Raw genomic sequence first — 23,303 nt, 5'->3', positions numbered from 1 at the left:
TTCTTACTAGTTATCTGTTTTATATATAGTAGTGTGTATATGTTAATCCCAATCTTCCAATCTAAGAAGGTCTAATTTTTAATGGTGGGGAGGAGAGAGTCATATACCAAGAAAGGAAGGACAGAATTAGGGGTGGGCAGATGAAGGCAAATTGGGGGAGAGGGGTGTGGGCTGGCAGTTGAGGTAGTTCATGCCTAAAGATTGCTGTATTTTTCAGTATGTGAGGTAACTCATTGAGAGTGAAAAGTTTGGTTCTAGGTTAAAGGACTTGGGGAGAATTATCAACATAGAGAATACTTGCTGGCATGAATGGGAGATTGAGCTCACTAATGATAAATAAATAACTCATTGAGAGTGACAAGTTTGGTGCCAGGTTAAAGGACTTGGGGAGAATTATCAACATATAGAATACTTGCTGGCATGAATGGGAGATTGAGCTCACTAATGATAAATAAAAATATTACTATTGGAGTTGAAGTCACAGTGGAAGTCAGAGACCATGTATCCAAACGGGGACCAATCTGTAGGCTTGTGTAATTTCTCTGTAGGATATGGCAACCCAACTACATCAGTGAAAAAATCACAGATTTTGGAATTAACTCAGGCTTTGGGTTGCCTTAGATGATGTATCAGAATTGCCGGGAGGGAAAGTTAGTGGTTTTCATAAAGTATTTCAAATACTGTAATTTAGGCTGGAAGCACAATAAGAATGGGGTTCATGAATTGCTAGGAAATACAAGAGACTTACAGGTATCCATGAGGTGTAGGTGGAGTTATTGTAGGAGTGAGAAAACTGAAGGATAAGACATTGTGATAAGAATGCAGTATTGGATTCTGATGAAGAGCACCTCTGGGTAATAAGTGGCAAGGTTTTGGATTTCAGGGAGTGCCTAAGTATTGTGAAGAGGTAGGAGGTGGTCAAGGAATTGCTACCATGCTGCACAGAGGATCCACGTGAATTCTGAAAGTCACTCATGATGTGGGTAGGATATGTTACAGTGCAGACTGTGGCATTGAGTTAAAGGCTTTAGGAAATGTGGGAAAATTCCCAGAAGGTTGGTAATATAGGCAATGTGGGGTTACAGTGGGATGGCATGAATTTAAATAAGGAGTTGTCGGGCTCTTTCTCCCTTTTCTTAGAGGATGGAGGATTTAGAACATAATTCTGTGCCCCATATACCTCAGGAGCTTGAGGTAAAGTCATCAATGTGCACTTATTACTCAAGAGTTTGAGGGGAGATAGTATTTGTGTTCCATTGCCAGGTTTCAGTTAAAGGAAGTTGGAGGGATTGGTTTATGAAGAAGCTGATATGAAAACATTACAAGATTGACTCAGATTACTATATTTTTGTTACGTGAGTGAAACAAATACAGTTATTAAGCATAAAGTACTTGTAATACTTACAGGTGAGTAGTTAACATATTTGTTTATCTGTGGTAATAATGCCCCTGTCTATCAATGGCAGTAACTCATGTGCCTACAGTGGCCAGTTAGGGAATGTAAATGAATGCCAAGGGTCAGATTGGAGCAGCTGCTACCTGGTACCAGCTGATCTTTGCTGTTTAATAATATAAGGCCACTGTGGCCTGCTTCAAAAGAAGTCAGAAATCCAGATTTTTAAAAAATGTTAGATTTCTTGATTTTTCAGTGTTCACAACTAATTAAAAAAAGGGTTTGTGATCTCTGGAGTAGGACAATAATCTGGGACTCTGAAATGAAGAGCATGTAACAGCAGCTGTCTCATAATGGTGTTTCTCAGTCCTGGCTGTACTCTGAATTAGGTGTAAAGCTTTCTATAAAAAAAAAAAAAATACTCCATAATTCCTGGTCCTCACACTTGGTGATCTGATGTAATTGGTCTTGGGTGGAACCTGTGCATCAGTATTTTCTAAAAGCTCATCAGATGTTCTAATGTGAAGCTAGACTTGAGAACCGTTGATCTAATAGGTAGTATGGCTCGACAACAGTCCAGAAACTGCAGGATCATGTTAACAGTGACTTCTTGGCACCTTCTCTCATTGGTGGTAACTTCATCTTGAATCTTTATTTTTGACAGCAGTTATTCCCTTTGCTTATGTTTCTAAAACTTGTGTTCATAAGAATTGCTTAGGAGCTCATTAAAAATGAAGATTGCCAGTCTTCATCTCAAGAGGTTCGAGCCTTAGAATCTGAATCACCTGTATTTTTCACAAGCTCCCTGGATGATTGTGATGCAGAGGGTCTGAGGACTGAAGTTTGAGAATCTCTGACCTGTACTCTCTGCTGCTGATGGCAGACAAATCTGTATCTCTGGCCTTGGCTTCTTTTCTGAGCTCTACATTTCCACATCCAACTGCCTATTAGACACATTTTCACTCGGGAATCCCAGACTTTTCATTGAAAACTTATATTTCATCATTCTTGAAAAGACTTCAACCTCTTCTTCACACATCTTAGGCATATAGGTAGATTACTTTTCCCAGCCTTCCTTCCAGCTAGGTGTGGCCATGTAACTATTTATCTCCAGAATAATGTGAGTAGGAGTTCTGTTTCTACACATATTCTTCCACACACATTTGCCTTTTCCCATGTTGCAGGGTGGACCCTGGAATGCAATGGCAGCAGGCATGTGACCTTGGAAGCCACATGTTGAAATAGCAGAGTGGTCAGCCAGGGTTCTTGGATGATGCATGGAGCAGAGTCTCTCACCTTGGAAGGCCTGCCCTAGACTGTTTCATGGTGGTTAGATAGACTTCTTTTGTGTAATGACTCAACATTACATTTTTTGGTATTTTTGTTATAGCAAGGTAGGAACGTTTTTCCTTAATAACGTTAGGCACTGTTTTAGGTGTCAGTGATCAAATTGTGAATAACACAGAAAAGATCTGTATTCTAGCTGGGAGATCTCAGCCCATATCTCATTCCCAGATTACTTTTAACTGTAAAGATGTGGTTTTGTGGGAAGAACTCTGCACTGGGTCCCCAAACTTCTCATCTCAACTCTGGTATAAGACAGTTACTTGATTTTGGGGTAGTATAGAGTAAAAAGTAATGTGGGAAATCCCTTAGCTTAAGTAACAGTACCCCTCGTTCTCTTGTTCCACATTTAAAAACAGATATTTGAGGTCTGCACTTAACTTATTCGTAACCCTGCTCTACTAGTTACCAAGCTGCTTTCTCTAAATGATTCCTGAAATTTTAATTCCTTTTTGAAGTTCTTGTTGACAAGAAATGAAGTAGCCAGTATTTTGTGTGAAGTATTTCGGAGTTGAATATGGGAAGGAAAGAAAGATGAGGTCCTGAATAAGAAGTAAAATGCTTTCTTTCTCCCCCTTGTTCCCTCCCATTATATCTTTGCCTGATTTTTACTCTTAACCAGTAAACATACATCTGCTGAAACTGAGAGGTTGATCACAATTTGTCTGGTTTGGTGTGAGGGGTGGAATTACTTTGGGGGTGTATATTAACAGGTGAGAATCCTGAACTTTATAAGTCTGCTTTTGAAACCAGCATTCAAGGTAATTATAGTGTAGATTGTCCCAGGTTCACATTTTGAGAAACAGTGCCTTATAGCATGTTAGTTCTTCCCATCTTCCATTCTCTAGGTGACTTTGCCCCCTATATATATGTCCAGCATTATGGCTGCAATGTTTGTGACGCAGCCAAAGATGCTGTCCTAGCTCTCAAGTTATATACTTTTTTGATAATAAAAAGGATCAGTTCTGTTAAATATATGGGGTTTTTTGGGAGGCCTCATAGTAAGCATTCTAGCTGTACTTATATTTCTTCTTCTCTTTTTGATTGGATTCATTATATATGTTGATATCCTCATTTTCAACATAGCTAGAAACTTTGTAGTTTGAAGGCTTTTGATGTAAGTTTTCTTTGTGCAGTAAATGGAACTTCGTCTTACTTGCAGTGCAGAGTTATACCCTGTGAATTAAGGAATGACAATTAAAATGTGCTCAAGTTCCCAGTATCATGTTGCTGTGTTTAGCATGCTTCAGGGGCATCTTTAAACAAGATTCTTTCTTAAAATCAGGATGATACTTGCACAAAGAAAATTATACTAGCTGATATTAATTGAATTTTATAGCTAATCATGAGTGTTGGGACTAACACACTTTAAAAGAAAAAAGTATGAATAAAGCTGTGATACTTATTCAATCGATTCTTTTAATTTTTTTTGGACAAACTAATGATAAACTATAGAGATTTTATGTTTTGCATTTTAAGTACTAAATGACAGTTGTATATGTGGGTTTGTTTTAATTTGTACCGTTCTTCAGGAGACAGTTCTGTATTTAAGAATGTTTAGCTTAAATTTATTTTACTTATGTGATTTTAAATACTTAGATTTTCTTGTTAAAATGGGATTTTTACATCTGAAATAATTTTAAGGAATCTTAATTAGTGATCAAGAAGACAGAGATCTCGAAGTATTTCAAATAGAGGGTTAGTCATTAGCAATTCAGGGTCAGCCTAAGGGAATTTAGGTCATATGAAGCCAGGCTAGTCTACTTCCGGTTCACCCTGCTCATTGTGTAACCCTTAGGAAGATCTTTATATCCTCATTCTGTGAAGCCATCAGAATTATTTCTCAGCTTTTCATCCTCTCAAATCCTGCTTCTGAAATTGGCAGATATATAAAAGCAAAAGCAGCCCCAAAAAGACAGGCTCAGCAATCTGGGCTTCCTACTTCTCTTGTACTTTGGATCCATAGTTCTTTCTACATTTTTAGCTCTCTGATGACTCTGAGCAGATTACTAAAAAACAAATCTTTTGTCCAGTTTTTCTAGATTTTTTTCAGCAGTCAAGTTAGAATTATTTAGTTCCCCATTTTTGGACATAGAAGTATTTCTTAAATGTAGTAGTGGTATTTTGTTGAAGTAGCAAAAATCGAGGTGAGCCTTGAAGTAATGGTATCTTTAGGTCAAACTCTATGAAACAGAAATATTTAAAAAATATGTCAAAGATTTTATCAGTAGAAAATATCTATTAAATATATGGTACAGAGTAAAACCGTGAGTGAGTTTACAGAAATACAAGCTGTTAAAGCAAGGGCAACAGAAGACTTAAATTTTTTCTGTTAATAATTATTTTGTGTTTGCTTATTCATTAGTCATTTGATAACATTTAGTTGCATACATACAATAGCAGGCACCAAAGATTTAAGAAAAACTATGGGAGACAAAAAAATCTTTAAATTTTATATTTTGATATAAAGGATTATTTTTTTTAATGTTTTATCTATAAAAGATTGTCTTCAAATCTGTGCACTAACTTTTCTGCAGGTCAGGTGAAGAGAATCATATTTGGAAATAACGTTGAAGGTTAAGAATTGCTTTGTTAAGGTATAGCATTTTTCTGAATAATGGAAAAATAAATAGCAACAAAATATAAGTTGGATTATTTCTAGGTCAAGACATATTATAAGGTTTGCCTTTGCAGAGAGAATATCCTGAGGTGGAGGAAGCTAATCATGTTGCCCTGATTTCTTGGTGATCCTCTGGGAAGATTACCTGACACCACGTTGGTAGTTGAAGTTGACAAGGCTGCCTTCTCTTGGGTTTGGCGAGTAATGCTATGCTGTTCAGGTGTTCGAAATAAATCTTTAAAATATAATAATGATTTTTAGACAGTAGTTGGTCTTACAATTTGTTTTCCCTTAAAATAAATATTAAAAATGAAAATTCTTTTCTCGAAGATGAAAGTTCTGTTTGCTTTCTTTAAAAAATCCCTTCACATCATTTTAAGTGATAAGGAGCTAAATTTTTGTATATCACATTTTTAGAGGAAAATAAACACCTTTCCTTTTTTTTTGCTGAGTTGGGTCTTCGTTGCTGCGCACGGGCTTTCTCTAGTTGCGGCGATCGGGGGCTACTCTTCGTTGCAGTGCGTGGGCTTCTCATAGCAGTGGCTTCTCTTGCTGTGGAGCACCGGCCCTAGAGTGCATGAGCTTCAGTAGTTGTGGCTCACGGGCACTAGAGTGCAGGCTCAGTAGTTGTGGTGCACGGGCTTAGTTGCTCTGTGGCATGTGGGATCTTCCCGGACCAGGGATCGAACCTGTGTCCCCTGCATTGGCAGATGGATTCTTAACCACTGTGCCACCAGGGAAGTCCCAATACCTTTCTTTTTCATAGACACTTATTAGAGCATATAACATACATAAAGTACACAAATCAAGGTGTATAGCTCAGTGTTAACTGTAAGTGTAACCACATCCAGGTTAAGAAATAGAACATTACTTGCACCCCAGAAGCTTCTTCATGCACCTATTCAGTTATTTTCTTCTTCCTCTCCAAAGGTGATCATTATTCTGACATAAAGCCATCTTAACAGTCAATGAGAATAATTACAGTCGTTGTGACTTGTAAAACCTTTTGTCAAAACATTAAACTCTTTCAATAGAAATGTATAGGGAAGTAAAATAAATGGTAAAACTAATATTCATTTAATACACTGTAATTTAGAACATTAGAAACATTGAGAGTTTGAGTTTTATTTCTTTGTAAAAAAACTTATCAAGAGTAGTTTGAACAGTGTTTGTCTTCTTCTCGAAGCAAGCATCTTTTTTATGCCTTGGTGAATGGTCATACGTACTCCATTCTGAGTTTGGATCAGTTTCCAACATTTTATCCTTTGCATTTTCATTGCCGTGAAATATCTCTGAGAGTTCCTTTAATGTGAATTTTTTTCTTAGCCTCACTTCCTCTGGGACATTTTCATCCTTTTTTGTCACAGTTCCTTTCGTTGTTTGCCTTCAATAAGTTTGCCTTCACCAATTTCCTCAGGCTGCATATCTTGAAGGCAACATTGTCAACATTCCCATGGTCACCTGTTTCTTCCGTAACTCCATTTATGTTCAATTTGAATTCCACTCCTATCATTGTCACTTCTTTGTTTCTTGGCTGCACTTTTGTCTTTGTTGACTAATTCTCTTTCAATTATCCATTTTTATAAAATATCATGTGGGTTTATCACTGGGAACAAGAAGGCAACAAAACTACATGCTTTGTTGTCTGTGTATGAACTGAGTAACAGATGCACCGTGACTAATCCAAAAGCCTTTGAAAAATGCAGTGCGATTCGTCACTGATGATGATGTGCATTTGTTAGTCCTGTGGTGATTTGTGGACTGAGAGCTAGCAGCTTTGCACCCATTTATATTCTCATCTGCAACACATGTGAAAGTTGTTTCACATCCTTGTCAACACTTGGTATTTTCAGTGTTTTTTTAATTTGAGTTAATAAGTATGAATACTTATTATGTATTATGAATTATGTAGGCATTATTCCTCTTAATCCATCATTCCCGTTTTATAGATGACGAAACAGGCACAGAGAAGTTAAGTAACTGTCACACCTCTCCCATGGTAACCAAATGATGGAGCCAGGATTTGAAACCTGGCAGACTTGTTCCAGAGTCTATGCTCTTAACTATTTCAATTAAAGATTGAAAATAGAGTAGAAAATACTTTACTTGAAAATGTAACATATAATTTGAATGTTTAGAAGAGTTGAAGGAATTTTAATACTTGATGTTAGGTATGTTATAAAGTAACATTTTAGAATTGTTAAGTGGTTCCAAGAAAGCTTTAGAATGTTTCTTCTTATTTCTTAAACTGATAGATTAAATTTGAGTGTGTGTGTGTGTGCCCGCGTGCATGCATGTGTGTCTGTCTGTCTCAGGATTTCTGAACTTTTGACACTATTGGCATTTTGGGCTGGGCAATTTTTTATTGAGGGGGTCTGTCCTGTTTATTGTAGGTTGTTTAGCAGCACCCCTGACCTTTACCCACTAGACGCTAGTAGTATCTCCCTGTTGTGACAGTAAAAAATGTCATGTCTTCAGGTATTGCCACATGTCCTGCTTGGAGCAAAATCACTGTCACTTGAGAACCATCAGTATACTAAGGAGCCTCACTAATAGAATCCTTTTTTATCCTTGCATGTATTTTGACTGTTTTTTATATTCATAATTTGGATAAATAGGGTTTTTTTGCATTTAGAGTATCAGACTCTCAGAGCAGTAATAATAGCTGTACTCGTCACTTGAGTACATTAAGCATCAGGAAACTGTTTCTAGAGGTCGCTTTTCCTCTTTGAAGTATAATTACAGCTACTTAATTACTGTGGAGAATATTAGCTATCCAGATTTCTTTTTGGATTGGAAGGTTGGTGTTGGAGGGAGGTGGCTTTGAGTAGTGGAAGATCAATTTTTAAAATCTAAAATAGGGAACTTAAGAGAATATTGACATCAGAAAATATTTAGTTACATAAGTTGTTTATAATAGTCAAACTGATTTACTAAATAATTGTGAAATATTTGGTCTTCCACTTGATAAATAGGAACTATCAATGAAATGAAAGAAAAAAAACTTAACAACTAATTTCTAATTAAATAAAAATAAAAATTTAAAACTTACATTATGAAGTACTACAATCACATAGAAATCATCTGAAAAGAAAGGAAAAAATTCCTTGATTTTACTAGGAATAAGTTTACAGATGAAAGCACTGTTGATTTTCTGTTGAATTACATGCTTTAAAAACTCATTGCACTCTTACATTACATTTTATGCCAAAGAAATAGAAGTAAATGAAAGGGTTTTGTTTAGGTATAAGGTAAAAGATACAAGGTTGCTCAATTTGTCCTTGCCACATTATCTTAATTTAAAGAAAAAAAGAACAAAACAGCTAAGTCCTTGTATATCCAGTTTTACCTAAGTCTGTCATATATTATAGTGGAAGACAAAAATTTAAGAAAATTAAGACTCAGTTGTTTCATAAAACTAATATCACGTGCGCTAGTGATATACATTGACACCCATCTTATTTATGGATTACTGGATTGTTTTGATAGCTGTGACTTTTTTCTCTCAAAGATAGAAACTCTTATGGTTGACGTTTGAAACCAAGTGCAAACTAAATTAACCAGGTGTTATGCCTAGAAAAAGAAGGAATTCAAAGTATTGTGTAGCATTTTGTAACGTTAGATTGAGCCTAGAAAAAGTGAGATTTGTACAGAATATAAATAGAGGAAGAGAGAAAGGAAACTTGTTATTTAAAGATAAAAAAGGCATTCTGACAGTGTGGACCTTGAAGTCTAACTCTGTTCTACGGACTAGAGTAGTATTTTTCTTTTTAGGACCAGTAAATCCCTAGCAATTTCCAGCCCAACCCAAATTGTGTATTATTCATGATGAGGCTTATATATCCCACCCTAATTTTCACTATTGGATGGGATCATTTGCCTATTTGATAGGGAAAAATTAAAATAACTTGAGTTATATTAAATATTTAGTGAGGTGATACATTTGTCTTTCATTGATTTATCTTCATATCCTTCATCTACTTTTTATTGGTGTTTTCATCTTGTTCAAAGGTTTGTCAACATTCATTAAATTATTAAAGACTAACATTTAAGACTGCCATCAGATGTTGGAATTTTCCCTCTTAATTGGAAATTTGCTTTAAATCTAATTAAATTTTCAACTTTAGGCACTTTTTTGGTATGTAGTTTAAACTTGGTATTTTGATACACAGTGGTTTCTTCCTGTTGACTTATAATTATTTAGTATCTTTTAAATATATATATATATATATAGAGAGAGAGAGACAGAGACAGAGACAGACAGACAGACAGAGAGACAGGTCTTTTTCTCCTGTCCCTTCCTTCCAAACATTTAGCTTTTTAGTCAGCCTGAATTTGTCATAGTATGTGTTAAAGGAAAGAGAATCTATCACCCTCTTCCCCACGTTGTCTCAAAGTTAGGTAAAATATTTTATAACTTGAGGATCCATATGTTTGGGGGAAGGTTAAAAATAAGATAACGGATAATGAAAAGACTAAAGCTTAGAACTATAGTCATAGATACCGTTCATTGCAAAGTTGCTGTGCTTAAAGGAGTTAGGAAGTAAATTAAGATCAAAGGCCATACATGAGCAGCTGAACTAATTTTTGAGTCTGTGTCTTCCTGCAGAGAATGCTCTGAGAAGTGTCACTGTAAATAAAGGTGTTTAATTTTATTAAACTCAGTGTTTCCCACAGTTGTGGATTAGTATTTTGTGGAACATATTTTGAGAAAGGCTTTTTTATATTATAAGTAAATAAACATTAAATTTGTATATTTACAATTACATTGTAAACATATAAAGTCAGGTCTCTGGTAGAAAAGAAAATATGAATCAGCCAAAACATATTTCTATCATTATATAACTAATTTGCTCTCCAAAATACAATTAAACTTCTAAAGCATAAAAATCTTGAGGTATTGACAAGGGGTTAAGGTGAAAAAAATCCCCATACTTTTCTTTGTGTTCTGTGAGAAAAAGGAAGCTATAGGTAAACTCTTTATTCTTTAATAAATTGTGTTTGGAAACCTTCAAGAAGTACATAATTGTTTACATTGGGATCAGCAAATTATAACCCATGGGCCAAATCTGACCAGCTGTCTATTTTTGTAAATAAAGTTTTATTGGAACACAGCCACACGCATTGGTTTACATATCATCTGTGGCTGCTGTTGTGTTAGAGTGGAGTGTTGAGGAGTTGTGATGGAGACCATATAGCCCACAAAACCTAAAATATTTGTAGTTGGACCTTTAAACAAATGTTTGTTGACCCCCTAGTCTAGCAAATGGCCATTCTGCCTACTTTTCACTTTATATGTGTTTTGTCTGTGTACAGAACTCCATAACTGCCATCCTTTACATTGAATTATCCACAGTTCATCTTCTGTAAAGCAAATTGCTTGGGAAGTCAAGTGGAAGTCTTGTTCTGGAGGTTTTATTATTTTGAGTAGGTTTTAAACTCTTAACAAATATGTAAGATTTCATAGTTTTTTTCTGAATGACAAAGCTATCAAGCGGTGGTATTGGCACGCTTAGCTAATTTCTTGAATAAGCCTTTATACCGATTTGATGGAAATCATAGTGGGGTAATACTGTCAATAGAATTAGCTAACATCTGTTGAGTGCTGTGTACCAGGCCCTGTTCTAAGTGCTTTACATATAATATCTCATTTACTCCTTTCAGCTGTAAGTAGGTACTGTTATTATCCCCACCTTGTAGATGACAAAATTAAGGCATAAGGAGGTTAAGTAACTTGTTCAAGGTCATGGAGTCAGTAGTTACTTTGGGAGGGGCTTTTAGTACTTAGGAGGCTAGTTCACAGAGGGCCTTAGCAGTCCCTTTCCTTCCTCTACTAGTTATGCTTCTGTTAAGTCCTATACATAGAGCTAGTAGTATATTTGAAATGTTGGTGCTGTATAATTCTATAAACGCCAAGAAAGCTCTCTGACTCATCATTGTGTCCTTGGCACCAACATATGATGCCTTCACAGAGCAGTTAGAGTGATCATTGTAAATGTACATCAGGTCTCTCTACTGCCTCATTCTTTGTTGGGTTCCATCCCCTCTGTTACATCTCTGCTCAGATATTACCTTCTCAGAGATGTTCTTCCTGATCATCCCATCAAAAATAACCTCCCTCACATCTGCCTTTCTTTATACTGCCTGTCAGTCTGAAATGTTGTATTTATGTCTTCTCCATTACAATATAGGCTTCATGAGGGCAAAGACTTGGTCTTTTAGTATCAAAGTAGAGTGGATGTATTTTCTATTGTTCTTTCCATCCATTTTCTGCAACAGGAACCTCACTTCCAAGAGTTGAAACCACTTACCTCCCAACTCACTTGCCTCCTAATTCCTTGATTCTTGAGATGAGTTCTGGGCATACTTCTTGCTCCTTATTACCTCCTCCAAGCCACAGTTCCAGTGTCATCTCTGAACTTCTCCATTTGTACCACCTGTCCTCATCTTTGTACTCTTTGATGAATTTCCAGGACCCCATTTCTTGTTCCTGGATTATTATAGTTTCTGGCATATAGTCTTCTCCTCCATCCCTCCCTATCCTGATTTGATGATGCTTTTAATTAACACCAGTTCTTTCTTGTTTCAGCTCTTTAGCTCTCCACTGGCATGGTCAAACCCTACAATCATCACCACTGGAAAATGTTCTGCCTCTATCATTAGCCCTGAGTTTCTGTTTTTGACTTAAAGATACCATATTTATACGTACACAGCTCTTAGACGTTAGTGAGTTTGTCTAGTCCAGTCCTTCTCAAAGTTTCCTGTGCAACAGAATCACCTGGAGAGCCTTGTTAAAGCCCGGAATCCTTGGTCTCACTCCCAGAGATTCTGATTCAGTAGGTGTGGTTTGATGCCCTGAATTTGAATTTCTATCACCTTCCCAAGGTAATGCTGATGAAGGTCTGGGGACCTGCATTTTGAGGAACACTGCTCAAATGAATACTTTCCCCCAAAGGACAAATACTTTCCACTCTGCCTTAAGCGTCTGTTCATGTCCTTACTTTCTTTACTTTCTATTAATGACTTCTAGAACTATGTTACTGAGGTAAAGGACTTGTGAAGAGAGATTTCTCATATTTTTTCTTCTTGAAATGAGAATTTTCCTCTTTATCCTTTTCGTGTTCTTCTCTTCTTGGCTTCAGTGCTATTCTCTTCTACTTAGTTCCTTTATCCCATTTTTTTCCTGGTGATTTTTGGCTCCTTCTTTGTCAGTTACCATTTTTGTGTCTTGGATTATCAGTTTCTCCTTCAATAGGAAATTAGCCTTTTCCCCCTAACTTCCAAATATGACCAAGTAAGCCCCTTTCCTCAGAGTATTGTCCCAATTCTCTTCCTTCTTCCCTCTGCCAAACTTTTTTTTTTTTTTAGAAGAAAAGTAGTTTAACTCCTTTAGTAGATATGTCATAATTTCTTATAGTCTGATTTGGTTTCCAAAGTTTTACTGGACAGCCCACTCACTGGTCATGTGACTCTTAGGTTTTAAATATGAAGATCTCTTCCAGCCTCTGCAGTATTTGATATTAACTACCTTTTCCCTTTTCAAAAATTTCTTCCTTTGTTTTTTAGTTACTGCTTTTTTAAGTTTTCACTGTTCTGACTACTTCTCTTCTTGTTTGCATAATATCCTTTAATCCTTCTCTGCTTTTTCTTGAAGCTTGGAATGCTTTTCCCACCATCTAAATCTGTGCTGTTCATATGGGAGCCACTAGCTGAATGTGCCTGTTGAGCACTTAAGATGTGGCCAGTTCAGGGGCTTCCCTGGTGGCGCAGTGGTTGAGAATCTGCCTGCCAATGCAGGGGACACGGGTTCGAGCCCTGGTCTGGGAAGATCCCACATGCCGCGGAGCAACTAGGCCCGTGAGCCACAACTACTGAGCCTGCGCGTCTGGAGCCTGTGTCCTGCAACAAGAGAGGCTGTGACAGTGAAAGGCCCGCACACCGCGATGAAGAGTGGCCCCCGCTTGCCACAACTAGAGAAAGCCCTTGCATAGAAACGAAGACCCAACACAGCCAAAAAAAAAAAAAAAAAAAAAAATGTGGCCAGTTCAGACTGAGATATTGTGTAAGTGTAAAATACACACTGGATTTCAAGCTGTAAGATGAAAGAGAGAATATAAAGTATCTCACTAAATTTTTTAATATTGATTACATGTTGCTAATATTTTAGATATATTGGGTTAAGTAAAATATTGCTAAAATTAATTTCACCTGTTTCTCTTTACTTTTGAAATATGACTACATCATCTGTACCTTGATTATATTTCTCTTAGACAATATTGATCTAAATTTCACCTTTGCTTAAAGACTCCTTGGTCAGTTTTTCATCTATTAATATGTATATATGTCTCTTCTAAATTACAGTACCAGCCTTCTGGAACATTTACTCCCCATCCCCCCATTAGATATTAAGCTTCTTCAGAGCCAGAGTAACTCCTCATAGTGCCTTTCCTATATTGGGACAGAGATATATAGATATGAAAAAATATGCATACATACACACATGAATAAATGACTTGGCTAATATTACCACTTTATCAAAGTAGTACCATGTACTTATGGTAGCTGACGCCTGTGGTGATGTTTTTGCTTAATCTGATGGTCAGTAGGAGATGCTGATGTGAAGGAGAGGAGAGACGTTACTCTGCTCTGAGATGTTAAAATCTGACGTGCACTTCCCCCGTGTGTATCTAGCCACCCCAAGCCGCTCTGACAGCTCTCAACTGTGCTGTTGTGATTTTACTGCCATCTGGTGTCAGGATTAGGAAACTGTAGTTCAGCATTTCATCTTTCCATTCCCTCCAGAGAAGATAGGCAGTCTCTCCTCTGAATGTGGGCCTGTTCTTCTCCATTTCCTGAGTAAGTTATCAGGAAGAGCTCATTTACTTTTGCTGTATGAAACCTTTATTCTCCTTCTTGGAGCACTCTTTCATTGCCTTCCCTGATAACTTACTCACCTGTACCTCATGTTTCTGTGGCCACTCTATTTCATTCTTCTCAGACAGCCCATTTCCTTCTCAGTGTGGCAGTTTTCTAGCCCTAGATTCTGGGCCTTCTGCACTTTTTATCCTTTGTTTTCATCTATACCCAAGGCTTTTAAATACTGCCTGTTTACAGACAAATTTGTAGTTATAGCCAAAAATCTCTTCTGATATTATCACCAGTATCTGTAGTTGCCTACCAAGATATTACATGAGCATCTCAAATATAGCACTATCAAGTCTAAATGTGGATCTCCCACCCTGTCCCTATTTCTCATTTCAGTAATCCATCGTGCCAGAATTCTGGGTATCATCTTGTCATCCACCATCTCTCACACTCATTAGTCAAACATTTACCTTGTCTCGTTGAGTCTACAAAACTGCACTCTTGTGCATGTTGAATTTGTGACCCTTCCCCTGCTCCCGCCTTATCTAAGTCACCAGTGTCTCTTGCCTGGACTAAGTAGACTCCTAGTCTCCCTGCACACACCATTGGCTACATGTTTTGTCTGTATGTTTAATATCAGCCTCTCCCACTAGCCTGAGAGTTCCGTAATGGCAGGGACTGCATGCTTGTGGTTCACCACTGGGTCCCCAGCGCCTGGTACAGTTCCTAAAATCTGTGTAATACATATATAGCTACTTACTTCAGCTCTCAGTGATATTGATATGATTTCTATAGCTTTAGTGATTGAACTTGAACATATTGGAATTTCTTTAATGCTTTATTTCAGTATTAGTATTTTGGCTGAGTTTATTTATCATAAATGAGTTTTAACTGTTTTCTATTTTTGCACAGAGAAAATTATATCTGGAAAGAGGATATAGTTTGGGTATTAATCAGTTAATGACAACAACCTACTTATATATTGTGGACTACCAGTCAATATGCTGAAATTATTTTCTGAGCAGTTGAAATTTCATACAATTGGCTCGTCTTTTTAGCATTCTTCTGTCTGAAGATAGTGGTCTCTAATTTTAATATGGAGGTACATTTGCTAAATCTTCAATTAAAACCTGTTTGACTCCAAGTGTTCTTTTAAATAGAGGCTTGTGTCTTTTTTTTAAAATTAATTAATTGTTTATTTTTGGCTGCGTTGAGTCTTCATTGCTGCGCGGGCTTTCTCTAGTTGTGGCGAGCGGGGGCTACTCTTTGTTGCGGTGAGCGGGCTTCTCATTGCAGTGGCTTCTCTTGTTGCTGAGCACAGGCTCTAGGCATGCGGGCTTCTCATTGCAGTGGCTTCTCTTGTTGCTGAGCACAGGCTCTAGGCATGCGGGCTTCTCATTGCAGTGGCTTCTCTTGTTGCTGAGCACAGGCTCTAGGCATGCGGGCTTCAGTAGTTGTGGTACGCGGGCTCAGTAGTTGTGGTGCAAGGGCTTAGTTGCTCCACGGCATGTGGGGTCTTCCTGGACCAGGGCTTGAACCTGTGTCCCCTGCTTTGGTAGGCGGATTCTTAACCACTGTGCCACCAGGGAAGTCCGAGGCTTGTGTCTTCATAGTTGTATTTAATAATTTTAATTTGCTTTACTGTTATATAGTTTTGCTTTATAAATCTTTATTACTTGGGCTTACTTTCTGCTTTGAGTTGATGATATTGCTTACTAAGGAAATTTAATTTATAAAAGTAAAGATGATATAAAAAGTTGGTATTTAGAGATTGGCAACAATCTGTTGTAAATTCAGAGAGCAAGGATTTAATAGGTATATACCAGGGTTTCTCAACCTTGGCATTGTCAACACTTTGGGTTGCATAGTTTTTTACTGTGTATAAGTGTGGGTGTTGTCCTGGGCATTGTAGCATTTTAGGAGCATCCTGCCCCTAACCAGTAGGGGCATTCCCTCCTCTCCAGTTGTAACAACAAAAGTGTCTGTAGATGTTGCCAAATTATCATGGAGGGCAGCGGGGAATCACACTAGTTGAAAACCAGTGGTATATACTGTACTTAGAAGAGGATAGTAGACCATGAACTGTCTCATTGGGGAAATCTTTGGCATTCTCTAGGTGTCTTTGAGAGTATGGTAGCTGTGTGGTATGTTGTTAGTAGCAAGCAGAAGTAGAGACTATATGACTTTTTCACATTAAAAAATTTTTGTGCTTGCTTAAAATAAAGTAACTTTTGCACTTAACCACCTGGTTCTACCCCAAACTGAAAAAATGACATAATTCACTGATAAAGTTTCATTTTGTTGACTGATTTCAGAAGTTAGGTGGTGGTAGAAAAAGGGGACATAAATTACAACACAAACAGTGGTTTGTAACCAGAGCTTTTGCCATTTGAGCTTGTATATAGAGAGTATAGGATATAATTAACTTATTTTATTTTTTCTTCAAAGGGACATGAGAGACGGCTTTAGAAGAAAAAGTTTCTACTCTTCCCATTATGTGAGAGACCGGTCTCCTCATAAAAGAGACCCTCCTTTTTTCAGAGAATCACCTGCAGGCCGAAAGGATTCTCCACACAGCAGATCTGGCTCCAGTGTCAGCAGTAGAAGTTACTCCCCAGAAAGAAGCAAAACTTACTCTTTCCATCAGTCTCAACATAGAAGTATGTATTTTTAAGAGTTCTCCTTTTTTTTTTTTTTTGCAACCTCCACTGATAAGAACGTATTGAGTCAGATTGCCTTATATGTGTTATTATTTTTAACTCTTTATTTGAAAAATTTCAAACTTACAGAAAAGTTGAAAGAATAGTATAATGAATGTCATACACACACATAGACACACACAAGCATTTTGAAACCATTTAAATTGCAGTCTATATGACATTTCACTTCTAGTTCTTCAGCGTGGAAGAGGTTGTAATCATGTTGGCAAGTCACACACTTCCTGTATTTTCTGCTAATTCCTGAGCTGATCCAACCTCTTTAATCTTCTGTCACTAGAGGAAATCTATTTATATTTTTCATGAAAAATATTAGTGGATCCCCCTAAATATAAGGTATATAGCCTTATAGAATTTAGAGCTAAAACCTACCTTAGGTTCATTCTTTCCCAACCTCCAATTTGTTTTTTTTTTTTTTTTTAATTCTTTCCCAACCTCCAATTTGTTTTTTGTTTTTTTTAAGTTTGGAGTGCCTGGACATGCATGGCATTCAGTGCATGTCATCCTGGCCCAGTTGCTCAGTATGTGTTGGAATAAATAAATGAAGCAACTTTTCTAGGTAACGCTTTCCTGTGTTGTCATTCTAGACTCTACTACCTGCAGTTGAGCTCATTCACAAAACACTTCCTCATGCCTTCTGTATCCAGGGCACTGTGTTAGAACGATGTCCCTGTCACCAAGGAACTAGAATATATATGTGTATTTTTCCCCAACTAATAGCAATTTTATCATTATGTAAATATAACATGTAAAGTATAACTTTGATGTAAGGCTCGTTATGTCGTAAATGAGTTAACATGACATTAGCCGGTCAGGGTAAGAGACTCTCACTCTGGGGATGGAAGAACATGCCATGGAGGAAATGACATTTGGGCTTATCTTTTATTTCAGACTTCTACAGGTGGAGAAGTATCTTCTAGGTAGAAGGAATTATAAGCCAATAATTTTTCTTTCCTTTTTAACTTCCTTCCTTTTAACTGTTTTTTTCAAATGATAAGGTTTTTAGTTCAACAGTCTTTGCCTCCTGCGTGTTCAGAGTGATGGAAGATCACTTCAGATCATTAGATTGTCTCCATTGTAGCTGTTGCTGGATTCCTGTATTTAACAAACATTTATCACTTGTCTACTGTTTCCAGAGCTAGGTAGAGTGGGGTTTCCAAAAAACATACTTTTGGATATATGTGTAAGAATGCCATTTGAAGGATTTAAAACAAACATAGTCACTTACACATGCCTGACTGCTTAAAATATTCTTGGAATAGTTCCAGGTAACTGAAAGTTTTACTGTGGAGTTCAGTGTTAAAAGTTTGGTATTTTCTCCTATGCTTTACTTCCTTTTTCTCCCCTCACCCTTCAAGTGGATAAATAACCTCTAAGTCTAATTTATGCTCACATGCACAGACCTAAATATCCCAAATTAGCCCGATATACCTTCTAAGACCGACGATATGTTTTTAGATGTGTGTGACTTAAATCCAAATCTATTAATAATTTGGTTAAGAGGAAGAAAGTGTCTTTGGAAACTGATTTTGAAGCCTTTTTAACAAAACATGAGTAAAATGGAAGCTTGAGATCCTTCTTTACAGCTTATAGTGAAGCCATTAAGTTATTTAAGTTACTGTTGAATTAGCCTTATTTTTTACATTTCTCCTCTAAAACAGATTCCTAGGGAGGCATCTTCTGTCTGCCTTTGGCCTGGTAGTCAGTGGCCAAAACTCTCAAATCTCAAGATGAAATGTAGAGTCACACAGTGATGCTCCTGTCTTAGTGTCTGCGATATGCTTTCCCCATCCTCTGAGGTCTAATACCTTTAATATCTTGCAGTGATGGAAAGATAACAGAGAAAGTTGGGAGACTAAAATCTGGTGTGAATTGAATGAAATAGAGTGTATGACTTTGTTAATGCCTTTATGTTTATTTTCTTAAGTCATTTAGCTTTGAAAGTAAAGTTCTTTAATCAAGAAAAAAAGTTTGTTCTGGGAAAACTCTCTTTACGGGTTACTTTGGTTGATTCCTTAGCTGTTTGGGCTGAACTGTTGAAATGTTTTTCTGTACTCCTTTCATTAAATAGTTTTTAGAATAGTTATATGAGATCATCTTCCAAAAAGTTAACAGTAAAAGTCTTGCTTTAAACAATAAAAGGAAAAAGTAATTGTTATTTTACATATCTGTGATAATGGTTTTTGCTTTAAATCTAAATCTCACAAATGTTGATGGCACCTTGCTTTTCTTCAAAAAAGGACTGAGAAATATCATCCTTCAATTATCAGTCACTTAAACTGGGCTAATTAACAGTGATGGGTTAATTTAGTTTTCCAATGTAAATTGAAATCTTGACAAAGATTTTTAAATGTTTCTGTAACAGGTAAAAAATAATTTTCTTATTCCTTATGCCCTCATTTTGTTAATTCTTTAACTTTTAATTTTTTGCTTCTTGTTCATACTTTTCAGAGTAATTTTATTTATTTTAATAATCACTAGTAGTTTGTCCATGGTAATTATTTTAGGACTAATTCTTCACAATTGTTCTGTGCATTTAATGTATCTGTGCTTAATTATAAGCCACAGAATGATTATTACTTTTTCATCTCAGCTGCTTAGTTCCCATTTTGTGCTTACACACATACACACGTGTGCACACATGTCCACACATGTTATTTAATTAAATTTTTTCTACTTAGCCTTTTGGGTTAAATCTTATGGAACTTTGTACTGACATAGACTAATTATCTTCCTAAATCAAACTGTTTACACCTTGTGTTTCACGTTTAAGAATTTTCTGCCTATAACTTAAGTGGACTAACCTGGTCATAACGGTGACTATGATACTATTTTTCATTCCTTATTGTTGTTCATATTTACATGCTAACAGTGTAGGTTGTCCTTCTTAATCTGTTTATTAACAGATTATTATGATACTGTTATAGTTAAAATTGTTTTGTTATGTATACCTTGTGTATTTTTACTTGAAGTTTATTTTATTCTAATTAATCTAACAAAACATCTCCCCATTTGTCAACTATCTCTTATTTATTTATTTCCTTTTTCCCTACCTTCTCTCAAATGAATCTCATTGTTTTCCTATCTTATACTTTTGCTGTTTACCTTTTGTTTAGGATAATAGCATTAATAATGATCACTATGTTTAGTCTCCCATATGGGTATGGGAGACTTTTTGTTAAAGTACTTCCTGTGATGTTTACTGTATCACAGTACAGTCTTTCCATTTTTGTATAGCTCATTTTAAAAAACAATTAAAATCTTTTCCTATAATGTCTACTTAATACTAGTTATTTATCTTAGAGCTGTAAAGATATTTCTGTTTTTGTTGGAACCGTTTGTGTATTTGAAAAGTACCATCATAATCTTTTTGATTTTTTTTTTCCAGGTTTAAATATATTTAGTTCCTTCAGCTGTTCCTTTCATTTGACATGGTTTTCAGACCTTTTGCTTTCCTAATTTTCTTTCTATTCCTTTTAAGTCATGATGCCAGAAGTGAACTTTTATTTTGTCAACCATATTGTATTACTGGTCCTTTCTGAAACTGCAGACAACTGAAACCTAGGCCATTTTCACATATATTACTATGAAACAAAAAGCCCTGCAGCCTGTACTTTTTTCAGCTGCAATTATTTGTTTGTAGTTAATGCATTAAAAAAAAAATCTTGGAATGATATATTTCATGTAGTTAACTTTGGCTTATAATTCTCTTCCATAAAGGTCTTAAAATCTCTTTAGTGATCCTATGTATTTAGCAGCAGATAAAAACAGCTTTGTTTTATCTACAAATGAAGTATGCTTTATGTGTTTTGTATTAATCATTAATAATTATGTTGTGTTATAAAGCAGAAACTAACACATCATTGTAAAGCAATTATACTCCAATAAAGATGTTAAAAAAAAAAAAGATGTTAAAAAAAAAATTATGTTGAGTAGCATAAGGCCCAATATAGAAACCTCTAGGCACCTCCCTCTGTGGACCACAGCCATTTATCTGCATTGTTTGCTGTTATTCAACCAGTTGTGATTCCCCATCTTGTTTTCTTTTCCACTTGAGGATTACAAAGCATTTCCACTACGGAAACAATGACATAAAGATTGCCTTGCTTTGTTTTGTAAATCTGGTGTGGCTCCTAGGGATGATTATGTTAAGTATTTACAAACTCTTTGTTAATTCATTCTAAACATTTGCTACAGATTAATGTCACATTTACCAGTGATGCTCATATATAAATTAGGTTGTGTGACATTTTGGTTGAATTTTTTAAATGTCATTACTATGGAAGATTTGTAAGTTTATTGTTTTTGTTGGTCTGTATCTGATTTTCTATAGCTCTGACTTTGGGCCCAGCCTCCCCTTATTTTCTCAATATCAGCAGCCATTGTTAAGAATGAAAGATATTTTTAAGAAAGACTTATTCATCAGTGTTTAATCCTTTTCGAAAGCATATCTTCTACAATAACTGAAAATGTACAAGAATTAAAAATACTATTTTGAGAAGAGTGTATTTGGAAGATAGACTCTATTATTGAACTTAAGTATAATGGGAAAAGACACACGTCTTAATACCTGTTGGCTGTGAATGAATTTGGAAGTCCACATGAATTTTTGGATCATAGCTGAAATTCCAATAAAATTTAGAGATTTAATTCTGCCTTTAGAAAGAAGGCTTTTCTGTGCGGGTGTAAGTGATAATGGGAATATGGAAATAAGGCTTTACCATCAGATCATGTTTATTACGCAGTAAGAACCTATTTTCTTAGCAGCTAAATTTTATAGTGTTTCTTGGTTTGAAAGTCATTGTATTTATGTTCAGTACTCATAAAATCATTCAACAAAAATATATTTCATATAAATGGTTTGCCAAGCAAGACAGATCTAGTCTTTGCCCTCTGAGTTTATGGGTTAGAGAAGGAGACAAATCATTACATGGGATTAGGCATTTTAGGGGATATCTGAAGAGTGGGCAGAAGTTGGTGGAAGGAGGAAAGTGGAGAAGGGTTATTGGGATGAGTTGTTTCATGAGGAATTTAATCGTGGGCTGTTAACTGATCCAGGCTGTAAGTGTGCTATTGAATTAGATTGTATAATGTATTCTTGTGTGTGAGAGTCTATTTATTATATCACAAAGAGCTTTGGCTGTGAGTTTTCTGGGTGAATCCCAGGAGTACAGCTTTAGCTTTTCTGGCACCTGAGTGATGGAGGTTCTGAAACAGTAATCAATTAATGGCATTTTCCTATGTGTAGGCATTTATAGCATCCCTGTTGCACATGTTCATAATATGTACAGATGATGTAATATTTTACTTATACTTTAAAAAGTGAGCCCATGTGGTTGTAACTGATGTATTAAAGGAAAGTTCTCTTCAGAAATGCACTTCCATGTATTCATAGTTAATATGCCTTTATTTCAACTTGTTGGATCTCTTACCTCCAAAAGTTTGTTATTTGTGGGAAGCAGAGGTGATACAGAGAGAGCTTTTTCTACCCCTGTGTCTGGATGAACCTGTGCCCCCTGCAACAGAAGTGTGGAGTCCTAACCACTGGACCTCCAGAGAATTCCCTGTTTCATACCATCTTGAATAAACCAGTAGATCTCTGAGAAATCATGTTCTTCCTAACCAAGAGCCCCAAATTTGCATGTCTTCATCCATGATCCAGAAAAATGAATCATTTCCTCAGCATCTTTATAGCCACCACATCTTCATTTGTTCATATCTTAATTTCCCCTTTAATGCTTCAGCTATCAAAGGAGAGATGAATCTACTACCTGCGCTGTTAAGTTTATTTGTTTATTGATAAGACATTCAGAAGTATCTGGTTTTCTCTTATACATCAGGCACTGTACCAAGAATTTAATAGTTTGCAAGATGTAGCCCCTAATTTTATTATCTCCAGTGATTTTTTTTTTGATGTGGACCATTTTTTAAAAGTCTTTACTGAATTTGTTACAATATTGCTTCTGTTTTATGTTTTTTGGTTTTTTGGCCACGAGGCATGTGGGAACTTAGCTCCCCAACCAGGGATCAAACCTGCACCCCCTGCATTGGAAGGCGAAATCTTAACCACTGGACCTCCAGGGAAGTCCCTCTAGGGATGGTTTTAATTTTTTTTCCTAGCAGTGTATTTTGCTCCTATATGGGTTATCAATAATTAATAATACTTGATAGGATTGGGTGAGTCTGGTTAAGTTCATTGCTGCTTTCATCAGAACACATCAGCAAGAAAGTATATTTCTGAAAGATCGTATCAGATTTACAGCTATTATATTCAAAGAGACAGCAAATATTGTTAAATTCTTACAGAACTTTTAAATGTTTATTGTAACATTAAGCTGCTTCTCTGGCTTTCATTTCACCTGCG

At 36.2% G+C, this 23,303-nt stretch overlaps 1 protein-coding gene across 10 annotated transcripts in view; it reads left to right on the top strand.

Moving 5' to 3' along the window:
• PPHLN1 (periphilin 1) overlaps positions 1-23,303 on the top strand; it is a 148,415-nt gene that overhangs the window by 40,790 nt on the left and 84,322 nt on the right. For all 10 annotated transcript variants that reach the window (XM_057555840.1, XM_007168326.2, XM_007168324.2 and 7 more), the window contains one exon: positions 16,671-16,882. In XM_057555840.1, the coding sequence (XP_057411823.1) occupies positions 16,671-16,882 (212 nt within the window). The remainder of the gene's footprint in view (positions 1-16,670; positions 16,883-23,303) is intronic.

Source organism: Balaenoptera acutorostrata, chromosome 11 (assembly GCF_949987535.1).
Source record: "Balaenoptera acutorostrata chromosome 11, mBalAcu1.1, whole genome shotgun sequence".
Taxonomy (NCBI): domain Eukaryota; kingdom Metazoa; phylum Chordata; class Mammalia; order Artiodactyla; family Balaenopteridae; genus Balaenoptera; species Balaenoptera acutorostrata.
This window is presented reverse-complemented; position numbering and strand designations above follow the sequence as displayed.